The sequence below is a fragment of the Oncorhynchus mykiss genome, chromosome 2 (assembly GCF_013265735.2).
Source record: "Oncorhynchus mykiss isolate Arlee chromosome 2, USDA_OmykA_1.1, whole genome shotgun sequence".
In the NCBI taxonomy this organism is placed as follows: domain Eukaryota; kingdom Metazoa; phylum Chordata; class Actinopteri; order Salmoniformes; family Salmonidae; genus Oncorhynchus; species Oncorhynchus mykiss.
In genome coordinates this window covers 84,357,337-84,384,224 of record NC_048566.1, presented here as the reverse complement: position 1 = coordinate 84,384,224, position 26,888 = coordinate 84,357,337, and the positions used below count along the sequence as shown (strand labels likewise).

General features: G+C 43.0%; 1 protein-coding gene across 4 annotated transcripts in view; it reads right to left on the bottom strand.

Annotated features, from left to right (window-relative positions):
• Positions 1 to 1,469: 1,469 nt before the first annotated feature.
• Positions 1,470 to 26,888, bottom strand: part of LOC110498007 (UPF0606 protein KIAA1549) — an 86,200-nt gene continuing 60,781 nt past the window's right edge. Inside the window, exons 10-22 of one of the 4 annotated variants that reach the window (XM_036957284.1) lie at positions 24,853 to 25,027; positions 23,597 to 23,784; positions 20,232 to 20,464; positions 18,837 to 18,985; positions 17,311 to 17,325; positions 16,337 to 16,557; positions 15,334 to 15,569; positions 11,462 to 11,606; positions 9,781 to 10,101; positions 8,230 to 8,282; positions 7,579 to 7,721; positions 5,452 to 5,600; positions 1,470 to 3,679 (exon numbers count right to left, since the gene is read on the bottom strand). In XM_036957284.1, the coding sequence (XP_036813179.1) occupies positions 3,512 to 3,679; positions 5,452 to 5,600; positions 7,579 to 7,721; positions 8,230 to 8,282; positions 9,781 to 10,101; positions 11,462 to 11,606; positions 15,334 to 15,569; positions 16,337 to 16,557; positions 17,311 to 17,325; positions 18,837 to 18,985; positions 20,232 to 20,464; positions 23,597 to 23,784; positions 24,853 to 25,027 (2,196 nt within the window). In that variant the 3' untranslated portion in view covers positions 1,470 to 3,511. Of the gene's footprint in view, positions 3,722 to 5,451; positions 5,601 to 7,578; positions 7,722 to 8,229; positions 8,283 to 9,780; positions 10,102 to 11,461; positions 11,607 to 15,333; positions 15,570 to 16,336; positions 16,558 to 17,310; positions 17,326 to 18,836; positions 18,986 to 20,231; positions 20,465 to 23,596; positions 23,785 to 24,852; positions 25,028 to 26,888 lie in introns of all 4 variants that reach the window. The other 3 variants (XM_036957270.1, XM_036957291.1, XM_036957279.1) reach the window with 3 other exon arrangements.

Sequence of the window (26,888 nt, the reverse complement as noted above, 5' to 3'; positions counted from 1 at the left end):
TAGAAAGAGGAGTGGGAGGCCCCGGTGCACAAATGAGCAAGAGAACAAGTACATTTGTGTCTAGTTAGAGAAACAGATGCCTCACAAATCCTAAACTGGCAGCTTCATTAAATGGTACCCGCAAAACACCAGTCTCAACGTCAACAGTGAAGAGGCGACTCCGGGATGCTGGCCTTCGAGGCAGAGTTCCTCTGTCCAGTGTATGTGTTCTTTTGCCCATCTCAATCTTTTATTGGCCAGTCTGAGATATGGCTTTTTCTTTGCAACTCTGCCTTTTAAAAGGATAAACTTGGATCAGCTAACACAACGTGCCATTGGAACACAGACGTGATGGTTGCTGATAATGGGCCTCTGTACTCCTATGTAGATACTCCATAACAAAAAATAGTCGTTTCCAGCTACAATAGTAATTTACAACATTAACCATGTCTACACTGTATTTCTGAAAAATGTGCTTTTCTTTCAAAAACAAGGACATTTCTAAGTGACCCCAAACTTTTGAACTGTAGTGTACATGCATGAAACATGCAACTCAACAAGTCAAACACATTAAACATGGTTGGTCCAGCCAACACAAAGTATGATCTTCACAATAAAACAAGACAACAGTCAAACACATTAAACATGGTTGGTCCAGCCAACACAAAGTATGATCTTCACAATAAAACAAGACAACAGTCAAAAACAAAGGGAAAACATCTCTCACTAAATCTGAGTGATGTGCATGGGAGTTGCAGAACCAGCAGGTGGAGGCATACAGTACATTGTACATTGTTGTCATTTAACAGACACTCTTTTCCAGTACAGTATGGTACAGCACAGTGTTGTGAATGAAGCCAATCAGACCAACTAGGAGTGAAATCACTACAGGTAACTCAGTTTACAATCTAAATCTTAGACTACATCCAGAAACAGTGTTGAATATTAGATGGTGCTAAACCACACACTTTAGCACCAACTGTTAAGACCTATAGAACCCTTGTTGAGAGAAAATCATTTAACTTAATATTGAGACTACTATGATCCAAAACAGTCAGTGGTTGTTGGAGTGAACAGAGCCTGGTTAAGACTCTCGAACAGACAGACAGGCAAGTAGAATAAGACAGGATGGGGGACATAAGTATGAGAGAACCAAAGGGAGGGGGATCCATAAGGTACATGTTGGTCATGAGGAGCCAAAGTAGTGTGTGTCTGGTGTACAGTACTGTAGCCGGTGCAGGTAGCCTAGTGGTTAAGAGTGTTAGGCCAGTAACCACAAGGCCACTAGTTCAAATCCCTGAGCTGACTAGGAGAAAATCTGTTGATGTTCCCTTATGCAAGGCACTTAACCCTAATTGCTCCTGTAAGTTGCTTTGGATAAGAGTGTTGTGGAGTGAAACTGGGATATACAGTATTTGGGACAATGTTCAACACTGATATAGTATTAATTCATCCAAGTCAGTGAATAAATGTAGTTTAACCCTACAACTAAAATCAATAATTTCTCTTTTATTTTATTGAAATGAAATATCACTTCAATGCCCACAGCAAAGCAATGTGTGTGGAGTTTGTTGAAAATGTTACTGAACAAAATGTAAAAAAAATATTGAACAAAGACAAATGGAGGTAATAAAACACGAGGCAAGTCCATTCAAGAATAAAAATAACATAATATGCACAAAACATCTCAAGTTGACAAGATTGACTGAGCAGTAAACTGTGAACAATTAAAACACAGTACATGTAGCTGAACATTTCAATACTGCGTGGAAAAAGGAGGAAATAGATGAAGAATACCCTGGAGATTGAACGAGTGTGAGCACTGACCCTGCTTCTCAGCTGAGAAAATACTGCATTTCCTTCAGCAATTCAATGCATAATTGACTTGACCTATGAATCTTTCAATTACATTTCAGTTGGTGTGACTTGAAGGATATTCACTGAGAAAAGCCAAGTGCAACCCAGTAGTTTGCATACAGTGAATTAAATAGATCAGATTGCATGCCTGGATCTATTAGCTTAATAAAATTGAATAGGCGCTGCAATCTGCATGTAAAGGTACTGTCAATCACTTTGATTTGTTTGCAGGTCAGAACATTTTATAAAATGCCACAAATGAATTATTATACACAATAAATGATCTTAGTGTAATAACTATAGAAATAATGCTGTCATATAGGTTCACCATGTGTTGGAATTTAAAGTCTTAACAAGGTAGCATCCTCAACAACCTGGATATATAAGGTCAAATGTGGACATTGTGCTGAAGATGTTGACAACAAAGTCAATGTAGTTGCATTGGTAAAATAATGTGTATTACCATTTTATTTGGGAATTTTTTTCCCAGAAATGTGGTGGGTACTCTCTTCGTTCGCAGGACTTAATCCTGCTAACTGTTCCGTATGTCCAAACTGAATTTGGTAATTTGGTATGTACTCTGCGCCATCGCCTTGGAATGCCTTTGTTGTTTTATGATTTCGTTATATCCCTGTGGTTTTTACTAGATTACTTGTAGTTTGTCTGTTATGGTGTAATGACTTGGTGCTGCTCATCTTTGCCAGGACGCTCTTGAAAAAGAGATTTCAAATCTCAATGAGCCCTTCCTGGTCAAATAAATAATAATGTATGGGAGTTGCTGAAGTATAATTATTGCAGCTCTCTGTGTCTAGTGTTGTCCCCCCGAACTCTGACCGTAGCTGTATAGTAGATTGAGACAGTTGAAATGACTCACTCTGTCACAACACAAGGCATTGTGTGGCTCATGGCGTAAAACAATGTAGAACAGCTTCAACCCTCACCTGGGACAACTGGTTTCATGGAGTGTGCATATCACCCCTCAATATCATGGCAGAAAACACAAAGTGTTTAAAGAAGCACCAGAAGATGGAGGAGAAGAGCCTCTTCAAAAACAAAACCTGTCATGGTAAGAAGCATCACCGTTAAAAGGTAACATGGTATCAATGTTTGGAGCCTAAATGAAAGATGTCCTACTGATAGAGAAAGACCACTGTACTGTAAAATATTGTTAGGATGTCAAGGCAGCATGAGAGAGAATATCAAACCACATTGCTTATTAACATCATAATCACACACACAGTCTAGACTGCTGTTTAAAAAGAACAAAATCAACAACACCTCAAATTAAAAACAACTGGGCAGGGATCCGTGGTCATGGCCAACCATTCAGTTCACACCTTCTCCCTTAAACCTCTAGGGTCACTTATACTGTAGTACACTGTATGCTATAGGACAGTCTGGGTCAGAGACAGGGGTCTGGGTCAGAGAGCCAGAGCTTAGAGAACAGGTCATTCATATAATGACCCCATCTATGCTTAGGCTACTAGTGGCATATATGATGTCATCTTAGTTTGCCAATAGCCACCTTGACGCAGCCCAGGAGTACTGTCTCTCTCCTGTACAAAGGAACTTCCATGGGAAGCATTGCTAGGTTGGAGCAGGCAGGCAGGGGCAGCGGTATGACTGGTGGATGTAGCAGTAGAGGTTAATTGAGGACCAGAGGAGGCCGTCTGTCTCAGCTGTGGTAACTGGGCACGGCTTGCTGTTTCTGAGAGAGGCGCAGCAGCTCCTCCCTGATGGCCTTGATGAGGGAAGCTGAGGAGTGGTTGGGGGGAGAGGACTCCTCGGGGGGGTAGATGTCCAGGTGGGCAGAGGGCTCCCTTAGGGAACTCCTACTAGGCATCTGGAACATAGAGGAGGAGGAGTCAGGGTAGCCCAGAAGAACCTGAAGCACAAAGGGAAGGAGGGAACAAAGAAGAGGAAAAAGAGAAGAGTTAAGGAGAAAAGAGGACATATGACTACACTTATCGATATATATTAAGGGATAGTTCATGTACAGATTGACAGCTGGGAGGTAGAAGAACTAGAGTGAACTGTCATGACGTTGGCCTGGGGGTAGGTTTATGACAGTCATAAATACCTCTTCCTCCCCTTTTCCTCTCTCTACCCTACTGATGTGAAATTTGAAAATCCCTTGGTTAACATAGAGATTCTGGGAACATCAGAACGTGGGGGGAAATGAACTATATTCTTGTAATCCGACCAATTGAACATATGCGGTAGTACTTAATGAATATGATGTCAGTTCGGTTGTCATCTGAGACATTCTCATCAATCATAAGATGACATAAACTCTACAGTGGAAGGTCTGCACATTGTTTTTATCGGATTCACATGGAATTGTTGTTCAATTTAAATGTTTGAATATAAAATTATTGGTGAAGAGATGAAATGTAATTTTAGCTTCCAATTTAGAGATTTGGGTTTTCATAAGGTTAGGGCTCTGCTCAATCAGTAGCTCGCCCCTGTGAAGGGACATAGGTTATAAAACGTTTCAAACACGCCCTCCTCTCCCTTCCTATATAAAGCCTTGACGACAATATAACCTCCTGTTCCAAGTACGTGAGGTCTACAGCCTCTGCGTTAAAAGGACTAACATGTCAACTACAGAACTAAGGCAACCTCAGCGTGAGCTTTGGTTGTGAATGGTATGAACTTTGAACTCTTATTCACTACAGAAGTGATACCTCCTAGCCGTTGAGTTAGCAACAGCAGCTGCAAACGCGGGCTAGGAAAGAACAGACAGAGTATCCCATCTACCACACAACGACGTTACTACAACGTATCATATTGACCACCAGAGACATTCTTGAAAGGACAAAGGACTCGGTTTGGCAACACGGCCTTCCATCTACCACCAACCTACCGAAGTGCAGCTCAGAGTAAATATTTAATTAATTTAAAAGTAATTTAGAATGCATAAGATGCTGTATTTACGATAGCACAGCTTCTTCCCTTTGTCCCTCAGTCTTCGCGCTCCTTCACTCAAACCCAGCCCCTTTTCTTTTGTGTAACCAGCTGTCATATCTGTTCCGCCCGCCAGGGACGTTTTCCTTTATGACGTAATTTGTAATCAAGGTATGATTCATTCTTTGTATATGTAATTCTGTGTGATTAGTTAGGTATTTAGTAAATAAATAATTAAACCCAATTTTGTATTGCTGATTCAACTTGTTAGCCAGGGTTCGTGAAGATAACCAATAATTTACAATTTTCAGATGAGACTGAATTAAGGTGAAGATTAATATTGACTGCTATTGATGTAAAATATTACTAGGTCTTTAAGAGTTTATTCGGAAGATAACAGCTCTATAAATATTATTTCGTGGTGCCCCGACTCTCTATTTAATTACATTTACATGATTAGCTCAATCAGGTAATATTAATTACAGAGAAAGGATTTTATAGAATAGCATGTCATATCACTTAATCTGGCATAGCCAAAGACAGACAGAACCAACATCCAGATCTACAGAAGTCAAACAGATATGCAGCAGCAATAGAGCATAGAACAACAAGCATGCCATTGTCCTGTATATTTAGAGGACAACTTGAAGAGGAAAATGGAGGTACAGTAAGTCTCATAAGGCAGTGTGAAGCCAGAGCAGGACTCACAGGGTCTCTGGTGGGTCTGAAGTCACCGTCAGAGTAGGGTGCCCAGAATGAGCCTCCAGTCTGACCTGGAGGTGCCCTGCCACCTAATGGGTACCCCCCCTTGATCCGGCTCCCAAGATCCACCTGGTTCAGGTGATTGAGCTGGTTACCTACAAACAGATACACGCACACACACACACAAAAAACACATCAACCCTCAGCCATTTTTTACACTTAATCCTCTGTCACTTCTAATATGCTTTGATGCAATCCTTCAGTTGAAATGCACTCTGTGCAGCACCAGCACTCCATGAGGCAGAGTCCACATATAGAGTTGAAGTCGGAAGTTTACATATACCTTAGCCAAATACATTTAAACTCAGTTTTTCACAATTCCTGACATTTAATCCATGTAAAAATTCCCTGTCTTAGGTCAGTTAGGATCACCACTTTATTTTAAGAATGTGAAATGTCAGAATAATAGAAGAGAGAATTATTTATTTCAGCTATTATTTCTTTCATCATACCCAGTGGGTCAGAGGTTTACATACACTCAATTAGTATTTGGTAGCATTGCCTTTAAATTGTTTAACTTGGGTCAAACGTTTGAGGTAGCCTTCCACAAGCTTCCCACAATAAATTGGGTGAATTTTGGCCCATTCCTCCTGACAGAGCTGGTGTAACTGAGTCAGGTTTGTAGGCCTCCTTGCTCACACACGCTTTTTCAGTTCTGCCCACACATTTTCTATAGGCTTGAGGGCTTTGTGATGGCCACTCCAATACCTTGACTTTGTTGTCCTTAAGCTATTTTGCCACAACTTTGGAAGTATGCTTGGGGTCATTGTCCATTTGGAAGACCCATTTGCAACCAAGCTTTAACTTCCTGACTGATGTCTTGAGATGTTGCTTCAATATATCTACGTAATTTTCCGTCCTCATGATGCCATCCATTTTGTGAAGTGCTGCATGATGATGCAACCCCCGTGCTTCACGGTTGGGATGGTATTCATCGGCTTTCAAACCTCCCCATTTTCCTCCAAACATAACGATGGTCATTATGGCCAAACAGTTCTATTTTTGTTTCATCAGACCAAAAGACATTTCTCCAAAAAGTATGATCTTTGCCCCCATGTGCAGTTGCAAACAGCAGTCTGACTTTTTTATGGCGGTTTTGGAGCAGTGGCTTCTTCCTTGCTGAGTGTCCTTTCAGGTTATGTCTATATAGGACTCGTTTAACTGTGGATATAGATACTTTTGTACCTGTTTCCTCCAGCTTCTTCACAAGGTCCTTTTCTGTTGTTCTGGGATTGATTTGCACTTGTGGCACCAAAGTACATTCTTCTCTAGGAGACAGAATGCGTCTCCTTCCTGAGCAGTATGACGACTGCGTGGTCCCATGGTGTTTATACTTGCATACTATTGCTCGTACAGATGAACGTGGTACCTTTGGCATTTGGAAATTGCTCCCAAGGATGAACCAGACTTGTGGAGGGCTACAATATTTTTCTTCTGAGATCTTGGCTGATTTCCTTTGATTTTCCCATGAGATCAACAAAAGGCATTGAGTTTCAAGGTAAGCCTTGAAATACATCCACAGGTACACCTCCAATTGACTCAAATTATGTCAATTAGCCTATCAGAAGCTTCTAAAGCAATGACATAATTTTCAGGGATTTTCCGAGCTGTTTAAAGGCACAGTCAACTTAGTGTATGTAAACTTCTGACCCACTGGAATTGTGATTCAGTGAATTATAAGTGAAATAATCTGTCTGTAAACAATTGTTGTAAAAATTACTTGTGTCATGCACAAAGTAGATGTCCTAACCGACTTGCCAAAATTATAGTTTGTTAACAAGAAGTGGAGTGGTTGAAAAACGAGTTTTAATGACTCCAACCTAAGTGTATGTAAACTTCCGACTTCAACTGTATATGAACTCTCACAGCAAGCCAACAGCCAACCCCAGACTCTTTAATGATTCAATAGAGACAAGGCTGTTTGAGGCTGGCAGGTTTATGGGAGGGGGTGAGTGGTCTGGGTTAAACACAATGGCATACATTCAGTGAATGTTGAGCTGTGTGTGTGTGTGTGTGTGTGTGTGTGTGTGTGTGTGTGTGTGTGTGCGTGCATGCATGCACGCATATGTGTACCTGTGGTGCCCCCTACTGGCCGTGGCCTGGTAGACGAGGGCAGGTCTTCAGTGTACAGGCCCCTGGTGGAGTAGTGGCTCTCTGGAGGGAGCTGGTCAACATGTCCTGGGTCACCTGGTGGGTAGTTGGAGCCCAGGCCCTGTCTGAAATACACACAATCTCAAATACTGTTCCTACAGAACAATATCATAGCTTCCATTGTATCGTGCATCAACTGTACAGAAGTGTCGGTCAATATTTCAGTGTGTGGTATGTGTGTTTGTGTGTGTGACGTGTATACGTGTGTCTCTCCATATAAGTATTTGCGTGGGTGTGTAAACTAATCAATTATCCAAAAGAAGATAGACCAAAGCAATCGCCACCATGTCTGTGTTTTATTGGGTAGTTAGGAGCCCATCAAATAAAGATGGTCCAGACTAAATCATGTATGAGGCCCAACTCCCTGGTCTGCGAATAGACACCTGCAAGGGAGAGCATCCCCCAACTAAATAACTATAGATAATGTATGGATCAACGTAGCCTAGAGTCATCTGAGGAAAACAATACTCCTCCTTTTCTCTCAGAGTTAGTTATCTACACATAGTATTACATTCAATAACATATTATGACGCATATACACATGATATTGTATCTCTGTGGTAAGCTACTCACCTCTGTAGTAAACCTTGGAGTGAAGGAGGGGACATTCCTAACTCAGCGTATCTCTGAGGGGAGAAACAGGCATATTGTCAGGACAAAGACACACAGACACTGGGTAGACTCCCAATCAAAACAGATATCACCCAATAACCCAGAATAAATCAAGATAAAGCTGGAGCATAACATGGGTATTTCTATTGACTTGAATTTTACATGACCCTTTGATACATTTTGGCTGAGAGTCTAGAATCGTACAGCACAGTAATTGGTGTTTTGCAGGAAAGGCTTTTCTGGTTTCTGTTGGATGTTATTTGAACCAGAACAGAGGAATTCAGAACTCTTTCTACACCTGAGCTAGCTAACTGGTTATATATTGGGCTGGTTTTAGACAGAGCTCTTACTCTCTGAATTCATTTCAAATGAAAGGTGGTGAACTTTATAAAACAAAACAGGAACGGTCTAATATTTATTTAGAGCAGCTGAATAGACTATTTGCTCTGATCAAATAGCCTATAATCTGTAGCATATATGTTCTGGTCTTGGTTCAAATGCCCTAAAATGAATTTTGAACAGCAGACAGTGTTATATTTAAGAAAGGAATGCAGTGTAAATCTAAAGTAATGGCATATGCACTATAAATATAGTGTTGGCATTTGTTTGAAGCCGTTGCATCAGGACTGGAAACTCCCTGATTCATATACATAATTTATGATATACTGCTCCTTTGCCTGAGTATACAAAACATTAAGAACACCTGCTTTTTCCATGACAGACTGACCAGGTGAATCCAGGTGAAATCTATGATCCCTTATTGGCCTCCCGAGTGGCGCAGCGGTCTAAGGCACTGTATCTCAGTGCAAGAGGCGCCACTGCAGTGCCTGGTTTGAATCCAGGCTACATCACATCTGGCCGTGATTGGGTGGCGCACAATGGGCCCAGCGTTGGCCAGGGTAGGCCGTCATTGTAAATAAGAATTTCTTCTTAACTGACTTGCCTAGTTAAATAACAATTTAAAAATATTATCAATGTCCCTTGTTAAATCCACTTGAATCATTGTAGATGAAGGGGAGGAGACAGGTTAAAGAAGCATTTGTAAGCCTCGAGACAATTGAGACATTGTGTACGTGTGCCATTTAGAGGGCGCACCAGTTTGTGTCAAGAACTACAAAGCTGCTGGGTTTTTCCACACACAAATGTTTCCTGTGTGTATCAAAAATGGTCCACGACCCAAAGGACTTCCAGCCAACTTGACAGAACTGTGGGAAGCAATGGAGTCAACATGGGCCAACATCCCTGTGGAACACTTTTGACACCTTGTAGAGCCTATGCCCTGACAAATTGAGGCTGTTCTGAGGGCAAATAGGGGGGTGATGCTCCATATTAGGAAGGTGTTCCTAATCTTTGGTATACTCAGTGTATATAATATTGTAAATCTTTCTAATATAATCAGAGTTAATTTAAATCAGAACATATATCTATAGTATTCCAGAGCAGGCTGAAGTCACATTTACAGTTCAGTTGTGCTAGGTAATCAATAGGTCTATTGAAAGGCCTAGTACTTACTGAGGAGAACGGGCTCAGGGCTGGGTAGGTAGTACCCCAGGGGCGGGCTCCACCACGAGGTGGGGGGCTGGAGCTGGGGGGGTTGGAGTTGACACCGGGCAGGGTGATGCCGGCAGTGCTGCCCTGGGAGGTGGGGGAGACCAGGGCGAAGGCATCGTCCAGCAGGGAGTGCATCTGCTGCCTGGCCTCCTCGATGGAGGGCTGGGGGGGCATGTAGGGGGGAGGGGGAGGGGCGTGCCCCGGAGGGGGCGAGATGGGGCCCAGGAACACGTCGTCGTTGGGGGACGGGGTCCCAGACTCTGGGGCCTGGTCAGGGTCCGACTGGGAACAATACAGGGTTCATACACATACGCATCTCTATGTACGTATACAAAAGTAAGTGTAATGTGATAGACACTGTGCGCCTGCTCTCTGATCCCATACCCTCTCCTGTTGTTGAACAAGGAACTTAACAACCCCCCCCCCCCCCACAAGTAGAATACATGTTAGGCAACTGTATAAAACACATGTAGTCAACCCTCAGTCTGGAGAGAAATTGGGTGTGCAGGCTTTTGATCAAGCCCTGCTCAAACACATCAGAGCCAGTTTATCAAGGTCTGGTTGAGAAGCTCATTTCTAAAATGTAGTTTGCCAGAGGGGGACTGGAATAAAACCCTGCGCACCCATTAGCGCTCCTGGATGATGGTTGACCCCCCGTGATGTAAAACACTGCAACATTACAACCAAATACGTTTGATGCCAATACACTGGGTGCCCAAATCAACTGGAGGCATCATTATATCTAATATTTTTCCTAATTCAAATGATTAGAGTCACCACGATTGAACCGAATCCCAACTAATACAATGGCGAAGTGAATTGTTTGTTTTGTCAAAAATAATTGTTTAAATGAATCATATGAATCGTTAAAAAAAGTACATCGCCTTATTTGTGATGTCGGTGGAAAGTTTTTGGGGAGATGACGAAAACAATAATACATGCTATCAGTTAACTAGAGGGTACAACATTTGTTTTAAAATGGCTACATAGTTAGTCTGTTCTGTATCATATTTTATAGGCTAGGTCTACCTGATGCTGCAATGTCCGACGGCCCACTCGTCTTGCAAACACAGACTGCTGAAGTGTCATTCTGACCATGGCTGATATGTTGATTTTTAGTTGATCATTTCCCAAAATTTTCCAGGCCTGGAAAATACTATTTTAAAATTCCATGACAGGATTTTCTTGACCGTACTAACTCTGACAATAAGAGACTCAATTTTTCTAATGTATTACTAATGTTAAGAGAGGAGAGGGGGGAAATGAACATTCATGTTTAATGTACAGTATGTTACGTCTGGACCCGGACCATCGCTCTCTGTTAACATTATGGTACTCTTTTAAAGCACCCTTTTATCCTTGCTCTGGTTGAGATCTCCATTGGAGGAATATTGATGTATGTTTGTCTGTGTGAGTAGTTTGTCTGTGTGAGTGGTTTGTCTGTGTGAGTGTACCAGTGGATGCGGGTGGGAGGAGCTATAGAAAGAATATAGAATGGGATAAATGGAACGGACTCAAACGTGGCTTCCATATGTTTGATTCTGTTCCATTTCCCATTCCAGCCATTACAATGAGTCAGTCCTTATAGCTCCTCCCACCAGCCTCCACTGGTGTATACAATATGTTCCACAGGTATACCCACCACATAGGCCACGTTGTTGACCCCAGGGTATTTCCTGTAGGTGCCGTCACTGTCGTTGGAGATGAGCCGGTCCTTGTCTGCGTCAGTCAGGCTGCCGTTCAACTGGTGCTTCTTCCTCTGCTTGGGAGAACGTCTCCCCCTGCCACTGAGAGACACATGTCAATACAGAGTAGTAGCCCACCTTTACATACAGTTGCTTCCCTCACTTCATGGCAGAGAAAACACCCAACGACAAACACACTAAAATGGCACCCTATTCCCTATAGCTCACAAATATTGACCACTTGGTCTGAAAATGGCACCCTATTCCCTATAGTGCACTCAAAAGAAGTACACTCAAAAGTAGTGCGCTATATAGGGAATAGGGCTCTATTCCAGATGCAACCACAGAGACAGAATCAAAACTTGTAGGCCAGGAATCATCTACTGGTCGTTTGGAATGGAATCCCAGCAATTTGAATAGAGACATCAGACTGTTCAGGGTTTATTATTTAAGGGAGATAGCTTTTTCTGTTTCCCTAACATGTTTGCAAACTGAAGGAGCATTTTTATAATATGTTATACAGTGCATTTGGAAAGTTTTCAGACCCCTTGAATAGTTCCACATTTTGTTACAGCTTTATTCTAAAATGGAATAGATTTTTATCCCCTCAATCTGCACACAATACCCCATAATGACAAAGCAAAATAAGTTTTAAAGCATTCAGACCCTTTGTTCAGTACTTTGTTGAAGCATCTTTGGCAGCGATTACAACCGAGTCTTCTTGGGTCTGACGCTACAAGCTTAGCACACCTGTATTTGGGGAGTTTCGCTCATTCTTCTCTGGAGATCCTCTCAAGCTGTCAGGTTGGATTTGGAGTGTTGCTGCACAGCTATTTTCAGGTCTCTCCAGAGATGTTCAACCAGGTTCAAGTCTGGGCTCTGGCTGGGCCACTCAAGGACATTCAGAGACTTGTCCCGAAGCCCCTCCTGCGCTCTCTTAGCTGAGTGCTTAGGGTTGTTTTCCTGTCGGAAGGTGAACCTTCGTCCCAGTCTGAGGTCCTGAGTGCTCTGGAGCAGTTTTTCATCAAGGATCGCTCTGTACTTTGCTCCATTCATCTTTCCCTTGATCCTGACTAGTCTCCCAGTCCCTGCCGCTGAAAAATATCCCCACAGCATGATGCTGCCACCACCATGCTTCACCGTAGGGATGGCGCCAGGTGCCCTCCAGATGTAAGAATCTTTAGGTGCCTTTTGACCATACTCCAAGCGGTGGCTGTCATGTGCCTTTTACTGAGGAGTGGCTTCCGTCTGGTCACTCCACGATAAAGGCCTGATTGATGGAGTTCTGCAGAGATGTTTGTCCTTCTGGAAGGTTCTCCCATCTCCACAGAGGAACTCTGAAGCTCTGTCAGTGACCATCAGGATCTTGGTCACCTCCCTAACCAAGGCCTTTCTCCCGATTGCTCAGTTTGGCCAGATGGCCAGCTCTAGGAAGAGTCTTGGTGGCTCCAAACTTCTTCCATTTAAGAATGATGGAGGCCACTGTGTTCTTGGGGACATTCAATGCTGCAGAAATGTTTTGGTACCCTTCCCCAGATCTGTGCCTCGACACAGTCCTGTCTCGGGGCTCTAAGGATAATTCCTTCGACCTCATGGCTTGGTTTTTGTTCTGACATGCATTGTCAACTGTGGGACCTTATATAGACAGGTGTGTACCTTTCCAAATCATGTCCAATCAATTGAATTTACCACAGGTGGACTCCAAGTTGTAGAAACATCTCAAGGATGGTCAATGGAAACAGGACGCAACTGAGCTCAATTTCGAGTCTTATAGCAAAGGGTCTGAATACCTATGTAAATAAGCTATTTCTGTTTTAATTTTATTTTATTATAAATGTACTACCATTTCTAAAACCCTGTTTTCACTTTGCCATTATTGGGTATTATGTGTAGACTGATGAGGATTCTTATTTATTTAATACATTTTAGAATAAGGCTGTAACATAACAAAATGTGGAAAATGTCAAATGTCAAAATGTCTCTCACACTGGTAGATTTCTCCTCATTGTGACTGCTAAACGCATGCAATGCGGAACAATCTGAAAGACACTGAAAGTTTCTCCAGAGTTCAAAGTTATCACAACAAAACAAATTTGTCAAAATATTTCTGGATGGTGAACATCTCCAAAAATTATTTTTCTCTGACAGTCATCTCCAAAAATGATTTTTCTCTGACAGTCATTTGCAAAAATAGCTGGATGACTAATACTCTTGAGAATCCGTTTTAAAACGAGAAACATACTGATATCACAAGGGTGATAATTAACTTAAAAATAATTATCTAGCTCAATTATCTAACATCATTGGCAGATCATTTTGCTTATTTAACAACAAAAAAAGAGTAATACAAGTAATTTAGGAACTAGCTTTCTTGAGATTAATAGAGGTGTGCCCCAGGGTTCCGTTTAGCTCCTGTGTTGTTCTCAATTTTTATTCATGATTTGGGAAATGGGATGCAACCAGCAAAGTTACAGATGACACAGTCATATATTCCTGTGCTCCTTCTCTGGTTCAGGCTGTTGAAGAGCTCTAGACTGCTTCTCAGTCACTGAAAAACTGGTCTTGAATATACAAAAAACTAAATTCATTACCTTTACCGGAGCTAGAACTCTGCCAAAGAATATTAGCATTGTCACATCTGGTGGCTTATCCATTGAAAAAGTGTCCTCCTACAAATACCTAGGTATTTGTCCTGGTGGGAGATCTGTCGATGTGCCCTTGAGCAAGGCATTGACCCTGGATGCTTCTGTGTGTCACTCTGAATGGGAGTCTGTTGGATGACTGGTATGATGTAGTAGTTGAGCGGCCTCACTACAAGTATATTGTATGTTTTGGATATTCAATAAAAAAATACCTAAGTATTTGGTTGGATGACAAGTTGTCCTTTAACGTTCATGTGGATAATATTGTGACAAAGCTTAAATTGAAATTGGGTTTTTATTTTCATAATAAGGCTTGCTTATGGATAGAAAGAAGCTTGTTTGGGCCACTTTTCTCTCTGTAATTGATTATGGTGACTTGTGTATATGCATTCAACTTCCGTCTTGCAGAGACTGGACTGGACATGCATCCTTGCGCTTTATTACAAATGCCAAGTCACTCACCCACTATTGCACCTTGTACCAAATGGTAGGTTGGACCTCACTTTATATGCGCAGAAAGATACATTTGTATGTGTTCATCTACAAAGCCCTTTTGGGTGAACTCCCTCTTTACCTCTGTAGTCTGGTCTCCTACACCAGCAGCAGTTACCATACCCGGTCTGCTAGGTGGTTGCTACTTAAAGTCCCCAGGACATTCACAGTATTAGACAAGACTGCCTTCTCTTCTTGTGCACCAGAAGCATGGAATAATCTACAATCCATGCTTCATCTAGATATGTTAGTGCCACTGAATTAATAAAAAATATTGATGGTGGACTCTTGATGGTGGAGTGTAAATGCTTTTCTTAGGCAGGATCATGTTGTTGTATTGTATTGTTGTATGTTTTAATTATGTCATGTATTGATTGTTGCTGCCTTGGCCATGTCTCCCTTGAAAAAGAGACTCTGGGTCTCAATGGGTTTTTCCTGGTTAAATAAAAGGTACAAACTACACTTAAAACGATCAAGGTGAAATATCTTTAAAAATATCTTGAAATATGACATTTGATAATTTAGCTTGGTAAGAAAACCTTTTTTTAAGTGAATTATCACTCAATATCAGATCTTTAGACTTGCTTAGATTTAACTTTTTGCAGTGTGCAGCTTTCTCCGATACATGTTGCCTACTGTACGCACACCCCTCCCTGTGTGCACCCTACCCCTCCCCTACCCCCAAAAAACCTGACCTCTTTTTAGGCTCCATGAACAGTGAGGGCATGTGGATGTCAGGGTTCAGGATCTTGTCGATCTGCATCTGGGCCTTGTGGTAGATGTGGTCCTGGTCCTTGGGGTCAGTGGTCAGACCATTGTCTACCAGGTCGTCCATGGCAGGGAAGTCATAGTGACCCTTCCTCTTGGCCCGCAGACGGATCTTGTTACGGTGGTGCTCGATCTCAGACTTATGCCTCAACGCCACCTGGATCTAAATAATAGACATGACTGCAGTGAGAAACACCTGGCCAGACGCAACTTTACTATACATAATGTATATTTCATTTAACCATGATTTATGTGTGTATATGAGTGTATAAAACATGAGGAACCCCTTCCTAATATTGAGTTGCAGCCCTTTTTGCCCTCAGAACAGCCTCAGTTTGTCGGGGCATGGACTCTACAAGGTGTTCAAATATTGACTCCAATGCTTCCCACAGTTGTGTCAAATTGTTTGGATGTCCTTTGGGTGGTGGACCATTCCTGATACACACAGGAAATTGTTGGATGTGAAAAACCCAGCAGCGTTGCAGTTCTTGACACACTCAAACCGGTGTGCCCGGCACATACTACCATACCCCGTTCAAAGGCACTTCAATATTTTGTCTTGCCATTCAGCCTCAGAATGGCACAAACATACAATCAAGGCTTAAAAATAATTCTTTAACCTGTCTCCTCCCCTTCATCTACACTGATAGAAGTGAATTTAACAAGTGACATCAATAAGGGATCCTAGCTTTCACCTGGTCAGTCTATGTCATGAAAGGGCAGGTGTTCCTGATGTTTTCTACACTCTGTAGGTTAGTCTCATTGACATAAAATCAATTTTCTCTGTATGTCCAGACAGGAGGGAGAATAGAGAGGATCACAGACGTCTACTGTTTATACATGCTCCATGTAAGGTAATGAATGACATTACTGTAACCTGTATACATGTCTGAGTAAGAGTGTTAGTGTGTGAGCGGGTCAGTGTCTCACCTCCTTGTTAAAGCTGCTGTGTGTCTCTGGCCCTCTGCCGTTAATACCGTTGACAGTGGGGCTGTGGTGCTGGGGCGGGACAGCCATGGGCTGCATGGCGATCAGCTGAATCTTATTGGACAGGCGACGGGTGCCGTCGGCCGAGCGCGACATGCGGTCCACATGCTCAAAGATGGAGGCAGAGGAGAGATGCTCGTCATGGCCGTTCATGGGAGGAGGACCTGAAGGAGACCAGGGAGATTGATTAAGGTCAACATCACAACCAGGCAAGGTCTGGAAGTTTGAAGGGGCTCCCGAGGGGCACAGCGGTCTAAAGCACTGCATCTCAGTGCTAGAGGCACCACTACAGACACCCTAGTTCGATTCCAGGCTGTATCACAACTGGACGTGATTGAGAGTCCCATAGGGTGGTGCACAATTGGCAAAGGGTCGTCTGGGTTTGGCCGGTGTAGGCCGTCATTGTAAATAAGAATTTATTCTTAACTGACTTGCCTAGTTAAATAAAGGTGAAATAAAAAAAAGTCACAGGTGTCATGTAACTCTTTACACCACCAGGGGGCAGATCCTTTATTCAGCAAGGGAAGTCAATGAGAACAAATGTTCTCAAATTCTCTTTTACATTAACTAGCATTCTCTGTGCACAGATGATTCTTATCAGCACTGAATTGGATGAATCATTTAACCATTAACCAGATGATTTGTAATGATGACAAGTCTGATGTTTACCAATGTTAGACACTTATTCAGATGTTTGGTAGCCTACAAGGAACTACAATAAAAAGGTCTAAGCTTGTTGTTCAAGATTCATTGTTCCCCACCTCTGGGAGGTGACAGCTCAATACTGGTTATTGATGAGATGCACAACAGAAAGCAATCACAACATAATGGACGTCACATCACGGTCACACAGACAGCAGCTACAAGTCACAAAGCCTCATGTCTACAAAACCGACAGACAGAAGAATAACTCTTACCAATTCTATTCTTTCCTGCAAGCCACAAAGTTAAGGGAAAACAGCAGACAGAAAGCAAGATAGAAGTTAAAAATAATGCAATCCTGTTTGAAATATATTGACATAAGCTACAGTTTGTCCTCACATTTCAATAGACCTAGGTCAGAGACAGTCTCAGACATTAGAAAAAATACAAGTCTTAGCATAGCTCTGCACTATCTCATCATAGTTGTGTATACACTACTCTGAGTGCTATGTCAGGTCTTGGACCATGTGCATATGCTATGTCAGGTCTTGGACCATGTGTATACACTACTGAGTGCTATGTCAGGTCTTGGACCATGTGTATACACTACTGAGTGCTATGTCAGGTCTTGGACCATGTGTATACGCTACTGAGTGCTATGTCAGGTCTTGAACCATGTGTATACACTATTCTAAGTGCTATATCTGGTATTGGACCATGTGTATACACTACTCTGAGTGCTCTGTCAGGTCTTGAACCATGTGTATACACTACTCTGAGTGCTATGTCAGGTCTTGGACCATGTGTATACCCTACTCTGAGTACTATGTCAGGTCTTGTACCATGTGCATATGCTATGTCAGGTCTTGGACCATGTGTATACACTACTGAGTGCTATGTCAGGTCTTGGACCATGTGTATACGCTATGTCAGGTCTTGGACCATGTGTATACACTACTCTGAGTGCTATGTCAGGTCTTGGACCATGTGTATACACTACTGAGTGCTATGTCAGGTCTTGAACCATGTGTATACTCTATGTCAGGTCTTAGACCATGTGTATACACTACTGAGTGCTATGTCAGGTCTTGGACTATGTGTATACACTACTCTGAGTGCTATGTCAGGTCTTGAACCATGTGTATACACTACTCTGAGTGCTATGTCAGGTCTTGGATATAGCAGAATCAGGACAGACAGAGAGAGGACAGAGCAACTCATTTAGAAGAAGAAATGCCAGTGCTGATAATAACATTTGGTCTCCTAGCCTCAGCTAAGCCTATTTAGACTGAGGGGAAAAGGGACGGAGGCTGTGTTTAGCATGCTGAGGAGCAGCCTTGAGAGGTAGAATGTGTGTGCGAGAGGTAGTGTGTGTGTGTGCGAGAGGTAGTGTGTGTTTGAGAAAGGCAGTGTGTGTGTGAGAGAGGCAGTGTGTGTGTGTTGGTAAGACACAATGTGAGTGTGTGTGAGTGTACGGCAGATTGCAGGAGGAAGGGATGTGACGTCGTACTGCTGGAACCTTTCCTCTGTGGTGAGTCAGGTTCAGTCTGTACCTGGCTGGCCTACCCCCCTTTCACACTAACGCAGTCTCTCTTCCTTCTGTCTCTCTCTGTCTCTCCTTCCCTCCTGGTCTATCCATCAGTTGCTTGTATCTCTTCCTCAGTCTCTCTATTCTCCTGTTTAACCTCTCAACATGAGTTGCTCTTTCTCTTTTTCTCTCCCCTCTCCTCCCCCTCCTCCTCCTCTTCTCTTTGTGTACGTGAGAGCATGGATGTGATCCAATGTTGCCATGGACACTTGCCATTTAAAACATTGATTGGGATCTTGCGGGCCTGCTTGCTGTCGTTGGGCATGGCGAAGGCTCTCAGGTTCTCCTCGGCTAACTCCTTATCACGATCACCGGACCCAGCGCTCACCATGGAGTCCCTGTCTGACGGAGAGATCCTGTCCCTGAAAACACACACACCCATGTCATTGAAGCAAATAGGTGTACATGCACACATGTAAGAACACATACGATACGTGCCACACATACACTACCGTTCAAAAGTTTGGGGTCACTTAGAAATGTCCTCGTTTTTAAAAGCAATTATTTTGTTCATTAAAATAACATCAAATTGATCAGAAATACAGTGTAGATATTGTTAATGTTGTAAATGACTATTGCAGCTGGAAACGGCTGATTTTTTTAATGGAATATCTACATAGGCGTACAGAGGCCCATTATCAGCAACCATCACGCCTGTGTTCCAATGGCACGTTGTGTTAGCTGATCCAAGTTTCTAGTTAAAAAAAAAAAATGCTAAACTTGGATTAGCTAACACAACGTGCCATTGTACGCCTATGTAGATATTCCATTTAAAAAAATCTACCGTTTCCTGAAACAATAGTCATTTACAACATTAACAATATCTACACTGTATTTCTGATCAATTTGATGTTATTTTAATGAACAAAATAGTGCTTTTTATAGGTCAAATAGGTCAACAGAACAAAACACTATAGTTATCAATCCATCAGGGGAAATCCTTTTTGTAATGGCTTTTCTTTGAAAGAAATAAACTTTTTGTCATAATCGATCACCAGTATTATTCCCATTGACAGTATCATTAAATTCCTATCCAACACTATGAGAACAGCTGCCCAGAATGGAAGACATCTCTTTTAATGCTCTACATTAGTGACAATGTGACAGCAACCCATCACACTCATCACCGGATTGAGAGTGCTCACTGCCACTCTAGCATTCAAGCCTAATTTATCTGCTATTAGCTAAAGCAATTAGCGAGAAGAAATGATCTTTTAGTCAGAGCGACCATTCTGTCTCACGAGAATAGACCATCTCCTATTGACACCATTGATTTAGCTGTGGTGGTGTGACTGTGAAGAGGCCAGCGTTAGGTTACTCCGAAACTGGTGTGTAGGTCATGGTGCCGACTGAGCGGGCAACAGTAGAAAGTACATGTTACTGCTTTTATATTTTCTACCTGGCTTATATCGCATAGAAGGAATTCCCCTAACAAAAGACAACAAATATCTATTGTACTGTATTGTATTAATAATTGTTTAAGATGTGCTGTTGTGAATAGAACATCTTTCAAAGCATTTTTCTACAGGAATCTCTCTGCTGAGGTGAATGAGGAGCACGCACACGCAAGCAAGCACGCAGTCACAAAACCTGTGGGGGGCTACTGACCTTCCTCGCCTGCGTGTGCTGCGGGACGCCTTGGTGGAGGAGACGGAGGTCCCTTTTGACCTGGGGCTGGGGACCTCACCGTTCTTGGAGGTGGCGGCACTCTCCTTGGTGTTGGAGTTGGGTGGTGGGGGCCCGGGGGCACCAGGCTCCTGGATTACCATGATGTCATCTTTACTGTGCTGGCCCAAGTGCAGCTTGGCAAAGTCAAAGCCCTTCACACTGGGAGCCTGGAGCTGAGGATAGAGGACACAGAGAGAGAGAGAGAGAGAGAGAGAGAGACAGAGAGTGACAGACAGAGAAAGAGAGAAAGAGAGAGACAGAGAGAGAAAGATACAGAGAGACAGACAGAGAGAGAGAGAGAGCGAGAGAGAGAGAGAGGAGGATAAAAGAGAGTAGAGAGGAACAGGAGTAGGAGGTGAGAGGACAAAATTGACAGAGAGGGAGGGAGAGAGAGAGAGAAGGGGGAAGAGAAGAGAAAGGTACAGGAGCAAGATGATATATAATAAGAAAAAAAGGGAACATTTAGAGATTGAGAGAGGGGGTGGGAGGGAGAGAGGAGAGAATTTAAAAAAATCACAGTCATTGTTTTGCCAGCTGCATTTAGAGTTTCATTAGAGTTTCATTAGAGTTTCATTAGACAGGTGTACGACTGCAGCGGGAGGGAGGACAGACAGAAGTAGGGCAGGCAGGCGAGTGAGAGAAGTGAGTGAGCGAAGCGACAGGAAGATGGAGGGGGTAGTGATTAGTGAGTGACTGGGCTGACTGAGTGATGGGGGGAGCGCAGGGAGTAAAAAAACATGAATGAATAAAAAGCAGAGAAAGTAATGTGGGGTCACAAGGATTTCGGATTGAAAAGTAAGTAAGCATTTTGTTAGTCTACACCTGTTGTCAAAACCGTGGCCTAGTCTGATGAGGAACTACTATACTGATACTGTACATTATAGTATGATACCCATTCAATATATGGCCTATTTGGATGAGACTTCCAAAACTGCAATGATGATAAGCATCTAAAACATTGAAGACAAGATCTCAACAAATCCTTTGTTTTTCTATAATACACAAACATGAGTACCAGGCCAGACTAGATGACATCTCAGTGTCTGACCCGCCCTCTCTAAAGCCTGGAGACAGGCTAGCACGTCTAATATGGAAAAGACTACTATCTTACTACAGTACGTTGTACCTTCTGCTTCCCTTTCAACACGGTTTTCTTCTTCTCTTCTTCCTCCTCCTCATCTTCCTCTTCTTCCTCCTCCTCTTCTTCTTCCTCCTCCTCCTCATAGCTCTCACTTTTCTGCTTGGGCTTTGGCTTGGGAGGAGGAAGGTTTGGTCCCTGATTGGATGCAGTGGGTGGGATGGTGATTGATACATGTGATGAGTTGACCAGCTCCTTGGGTCTTCCATTCACTACCATGGGACTTTATTGCCCCTTAACTACAGGGCCGATTTGCTATCATTCTCTACTCACAACAACCAATAGATTCAAATCCACTACACACTACACAACCCATTCTCTTCAGGGTCTTCTACTAACTACTAGCGTCTACTTTGTACCTTCCCCTTTCTCTCATCTTCCTCTTCCTCCTCCTCTTCTTCCTCCTCCTCTTCTTCCTCCTCCTCTTCTTCTTCCTCCTCCTCTTCATAGCTCTCACTTTTCTGCTTGGGCTTTGGCTTGGGAGGAGGAAGGTTTGGTCCCTGATTGGATGCAGTGGGTGGGATGGTGATTGATACATGTGATGAGTTGACCAGCTCCTTGGGTTTTCCATTCACTACCATGGGAATTTATTGCCAATAGATTCAAATCCACTACACACTACACAACCCATTCTGTTCAGGGTCTTCTACGAACTACAACCTTCTACTTTGTACCTTCCCCTTTCTCTCATCTTCCTCTTCCTCTTCTTCCCCCTCCTCTTCCTCCTCACTCTCAGTAATCATTATTTGCCTCTTGATTGGAAGAGGAGACCTTGATTCCCTGAACGATGATTCCCTGAAAGGTTGAGCGGACTGAACAGAAATAGAAAGAAAAGAGATGGAAATGGAAAGAGGAGAGGTGTTACGTGATTGATGGATGGTAGAGGTCTTAGACTGAGGTAAGGAAGGATAGATGCTTGTACATATTAATCTGCATTTGCCTCATTCCAACTGGACAGAGAGGTCAGAGGCAGAGGAAAAGAAGGCAGACAGACAGATCAATCAGAGACAGGGTAACCCATAACAACAACACAGACAGACCAGGCAGTCTAATAATAGCAGAGCAGGACAGTATATGAGGGGCAGCATGTGTGTCTGTGTGATACCAGGAGGATAGACATTAGAAAGCCCCCAGCAGCAGCAGCAGTAGTCAGAGCACATCCTGTCTGTCTGGATAGCAACGAGTGTGTATTATGCAGGGTGTCTCTGTGTGTGTCCATGTATGCGTGCGTGTGTGATACTGTCAGCCAGGGGGATCTTGTAGAGCTGTGTGGAGCTGCAGTACTGTGGGAGCAGCCCTGGGCAAGAACACAGCTGCTGTGCCTTACTGCAGCGAGAGCCAATTACTGTTGGGCTGCCTGTCACATAGCGAGCATGTGATCCTCTCTCAAGCATGGGCTGCTGCCACATAGGGAGCCTGTGATCCTCTTCAGCATGAGACTGGATCACTGGCAGCAGGGGAGAGAGATAGTACTCTACTACTCTAAGCTCCCATACAGTACAGCCTATCAGCACAGCGGCAAATCCCACTTAAGTCACATTTTCACTTGGTCTCCCATTGACATCAATGGATGACTAAGTGAAAATTCGACTGAAGATGAAGTTAGGCTTCACCCCACAGAGATCAAACCTGAGACCACCACAACTCCCCATAGTGTGAGAACTACAGCCCTCAAATAATAACAAGTACGGGGTGAGGAATGCACTGCCAGGGAGATATAGAGGCCTGGATTCAGATATGTCCTTAAGAGGGGAGATAACTGTACAACACAAACAGTGGAGAGACACAGAGGAGCCGACTGGCTGATAACACAAATCTCTCCATGCTGTGTGTGAAGGTAGAGGAGGAAAAATAGCTGTCAGTGTGAGAGATAACTAACAATACAATATACCACATACAGAGGTGCTGTAGATAGGCCAGAGAGGGATACATAGAGTTAGAAAAATGTTTAGAACAGAAAAGGCTGAAACTAATCCAACGTAGTCTGTGTAGAGTAGGCACATATAAAACAGTGGTTATGGACAGAGACAGGCAACATAACATGTAAGAGCCAACACATCCAGAGATGGAAAGATGATGACAGCAGGTTAAAAGAGGTGAATAAACACAGAGAGAAACAGGGGACTAGGCGATGCTCTTGGTCCATCGTCCCTCCTCCTCTCCTCACCTTCTGTCTTTGCTGGACAGTGGTCATGGCGTCGGGCTGGAACTCCAACTTGTCGGTGCGACACAGCTTCCAGTAGAGGATGGAGATGATGACGATGACCACGCCTAGCGGCACCACCACGCCTATGATGATCCACATGCTGGTGTTCTCCGTGTCTGGAGGAGGGTACCCTGCCACCTTCTCCACAGCTACAGAAAAATGGCCATAGATACATCAAAAACATATAACATGGCATACAACATTATGGAGTGTGTAATTACATGCATGTGCATGTCGGTATGTCTTTGTCTGTGTGTGTGCGTGTGTGTATGCTTGCATGTGTGTATACGTCTGTCTGTGTCTATGTGTTTATGTCCCCATCAGAATTCCAAACGTCCACTATCATGGTTCCTTTCTTTGTTAATCAGGTGTTGCTTATCAGTTCATTATGATTTCCCTTTTAAAAGAGGTGTGTTTTCTGTTCTTGTTCACAGAAGCTTGATTTCGGTTTCCTTGTGTGTCGCCTGAGTAAGTTCTAGTCTAAATGTTGTTATTTATTTTTAAGTATTACTGTGATCCTTCTGTTTCCTTATTTTATCGGTGAAGTATTTACGTTATCCGAAACCTTTGATTCCTCGTCTGATCCATTCTCTGCACCTTGGTCCAACTCCACCACGTCACATCCACACGGAGTTCAATCATAAACAGCTACAGTAGTTACACTGCATGCTACACACTGTGTTACACACATCTTACAGCGGTCTGTTCTTCTGCTGCTACTCTGCAATTAAGGCTTGTCGTATTGCCTGGGAAAAACCTCACTTGCCATAAGAGCAGGCTTAAAGCAGGGACAGAAGTCCCTTGATGTGCTTCGACTCCTACATCTCCAACATAGATATATAATGAGGTGAAGCATTTGGCCCAGTGTATAGGATGAGGTAATCAGTTCAAATAAACACCAACATATACTGAGCAATTAGTCCGTATACTTTTAATTGTGCAGATTTACTGACCTTTGATCAGGAGCTCCAAAATCTTAATGAACACTATTCTGTGCCAATGAATGCACTGGTGCATGGATACAGTAGGGAGGAGGCGCTCCATACATCAAAGCTGATTGCTGTGTATACATTAGTGTCCTTCATACATATTCCAATTTAACTGAGCTCAGTTCCTTTCAACTCCAGTAAAGGTAGCGTGGGCAGGTAGACTTACCCTGTTCCCAATTTCTATTTGTGCTGTCTTGCCATTTCTAACCACGCTAAGGCTCTACTTACGTGTAGCCAGGATGCCCTGTACTCTGTAGCCCAGCACGATGGCTGCCCTTTGCACATCCAGTCTGTTCAGCATGTTGGCCGTGGTGATGGCAGGTAACCGCTGTCCTAGCTGGTCCACAAAGTACACCATATCCAGAGGGTGGTCCGCTCCCACCAGCCTGGTCGTACTCACAATCTGCAGGGAGATGTGTGTTACTGTTAACATCACAGTTCTAGACTAGAAAGCTTGCTGCGACAATGACTGGTACTAGGGTTGCAACATGTCAGTAACTTTCCAAAAATTCTCTTGTTTTCCAGAAATCCTGGTTTGAAGATTCCTTCAATTACGAAGGAATAAACAGGAAATCCAGGAACCCTCCAACCAGGATTTCTGGGAAAAACTGGGAATTTTGGGAAAGTTACTCAAATTTTGCAACCCCACCTGGTTTAATTTCCCTGTTACCCAACAACTATTAAAAACAAAAAAATAGATTTTAAGTGAGAATAGGAATTGGTCTAAAGCAACAAAAAAAAAGGAAATTCACATGAGCACCACGATGCCTATTTCACCCATGCTGTACCAAGGTTTTCCAACACACAGCTTTGACGTACTACAGTAGAAACAGTTGAAGTTGGAAGTTTTCATACACATAGGTTGGAGTCATTAAAACTCGTTTTTCAACCACTGCACACATTTCTTGTTAACAAACTATAGTTTTGGCAAGTCGGTTAGGACATCTACTTTGTGCATGACAAGGAATTTTTCAAACAATTGTTTACAGACAGATTATTTCACTTATAACTCACTGTAACACAATTCCAGTGGGTCAGAAGTTTACATTCACTAAGTTGACTGTGCCTTTAAACAGCTTGGAAAATTCCAGAAAATGCGTCATGGCTTTAGAAACTTCTGTTAGGCTAATAGGCTAATTGACATAATTTGAGTCAATTGGAGGTGTACCTGTGGATGTATTTCAAGGCCTACCTTCAAACTCTGTGCCTCTTGGCTTGACATCATGGGAAAATCAAAAAGAAATCAGCCAAGACCTCAGAAAAAAATGTAGACCTCCACAAGTCTGGTTCATGCTTGGGAGCAATTTCCAAATGCCTGAAGGTACCACGTTCATTTGTACAAACAATAGTACGCAAGTATAAACACAATGGGACCATGCAGCCGTCATACCACTCAGGAAGGAGACGCATTCTGTCTCCTAGAGATGAACATATTTTGGTGCGAAAAGTGCAAATCAATCCCAGAACAACAGCTAAGGATGTTGTGAAGATGCTGGAGGAAACAGGTACAAAAGTATCTATATCCACAGTAAAACAAGTCCTATATCGACATAACCTGAAAGGCTGCTCAACAAAGAAGAAGCCAGACTATAAAAGAAGAAGCCAGACTATTAAAAAACAGACTACGGTTTGCAACTGCTCATGGGGGCAAAGATCGTACTTTTTGGAGAAATGTCCTCTGGTCTGATGAAACAAAAATAGAACTGTTTGGCCATAATGACCATCGTTATGTTTGGAGGAATAGGGGGAGGCTTGAAAGCCGATGAATACCATCCCAACCGTGAAGCACGGGGGTTGCAGCATCATGTTGTGGGGGTGCTTTGCTGCAGGAGGGACAGGTGCACTTCACAAAATGGATGGCATCATGAGGACGGAAAATTATGTGGATATATTGAAGCAACATCTCAAGACATCAGTCAGGAATAGAGGTTGACCGATTAATCGGAATGGCTGATTAATTAGGGCCGATTTCAAGTTTTCATAACAATCGTAAATCTGTGTTTTTGGGCGCCGATTTTTTAAATTTTTATACCTTTATTTAACTAGGCAAGTCAGTTAAGAACACATTCTTATTTTCAATGACGGCCTAGGAACGGTGGGTTAACTGCCTTGTTCAGGGGCAGAAAGACAGATTTTCACATTGTCAGGTCGGGGGATCCAATCTTGCAACCTTACAGTTACTAGTCCAACGCAAATACGACCTGCCTCTCTCTCGTTGCACTCCACAAGGAGACTGCCTGTTACGCGAATGCAGTAAGCCAAGG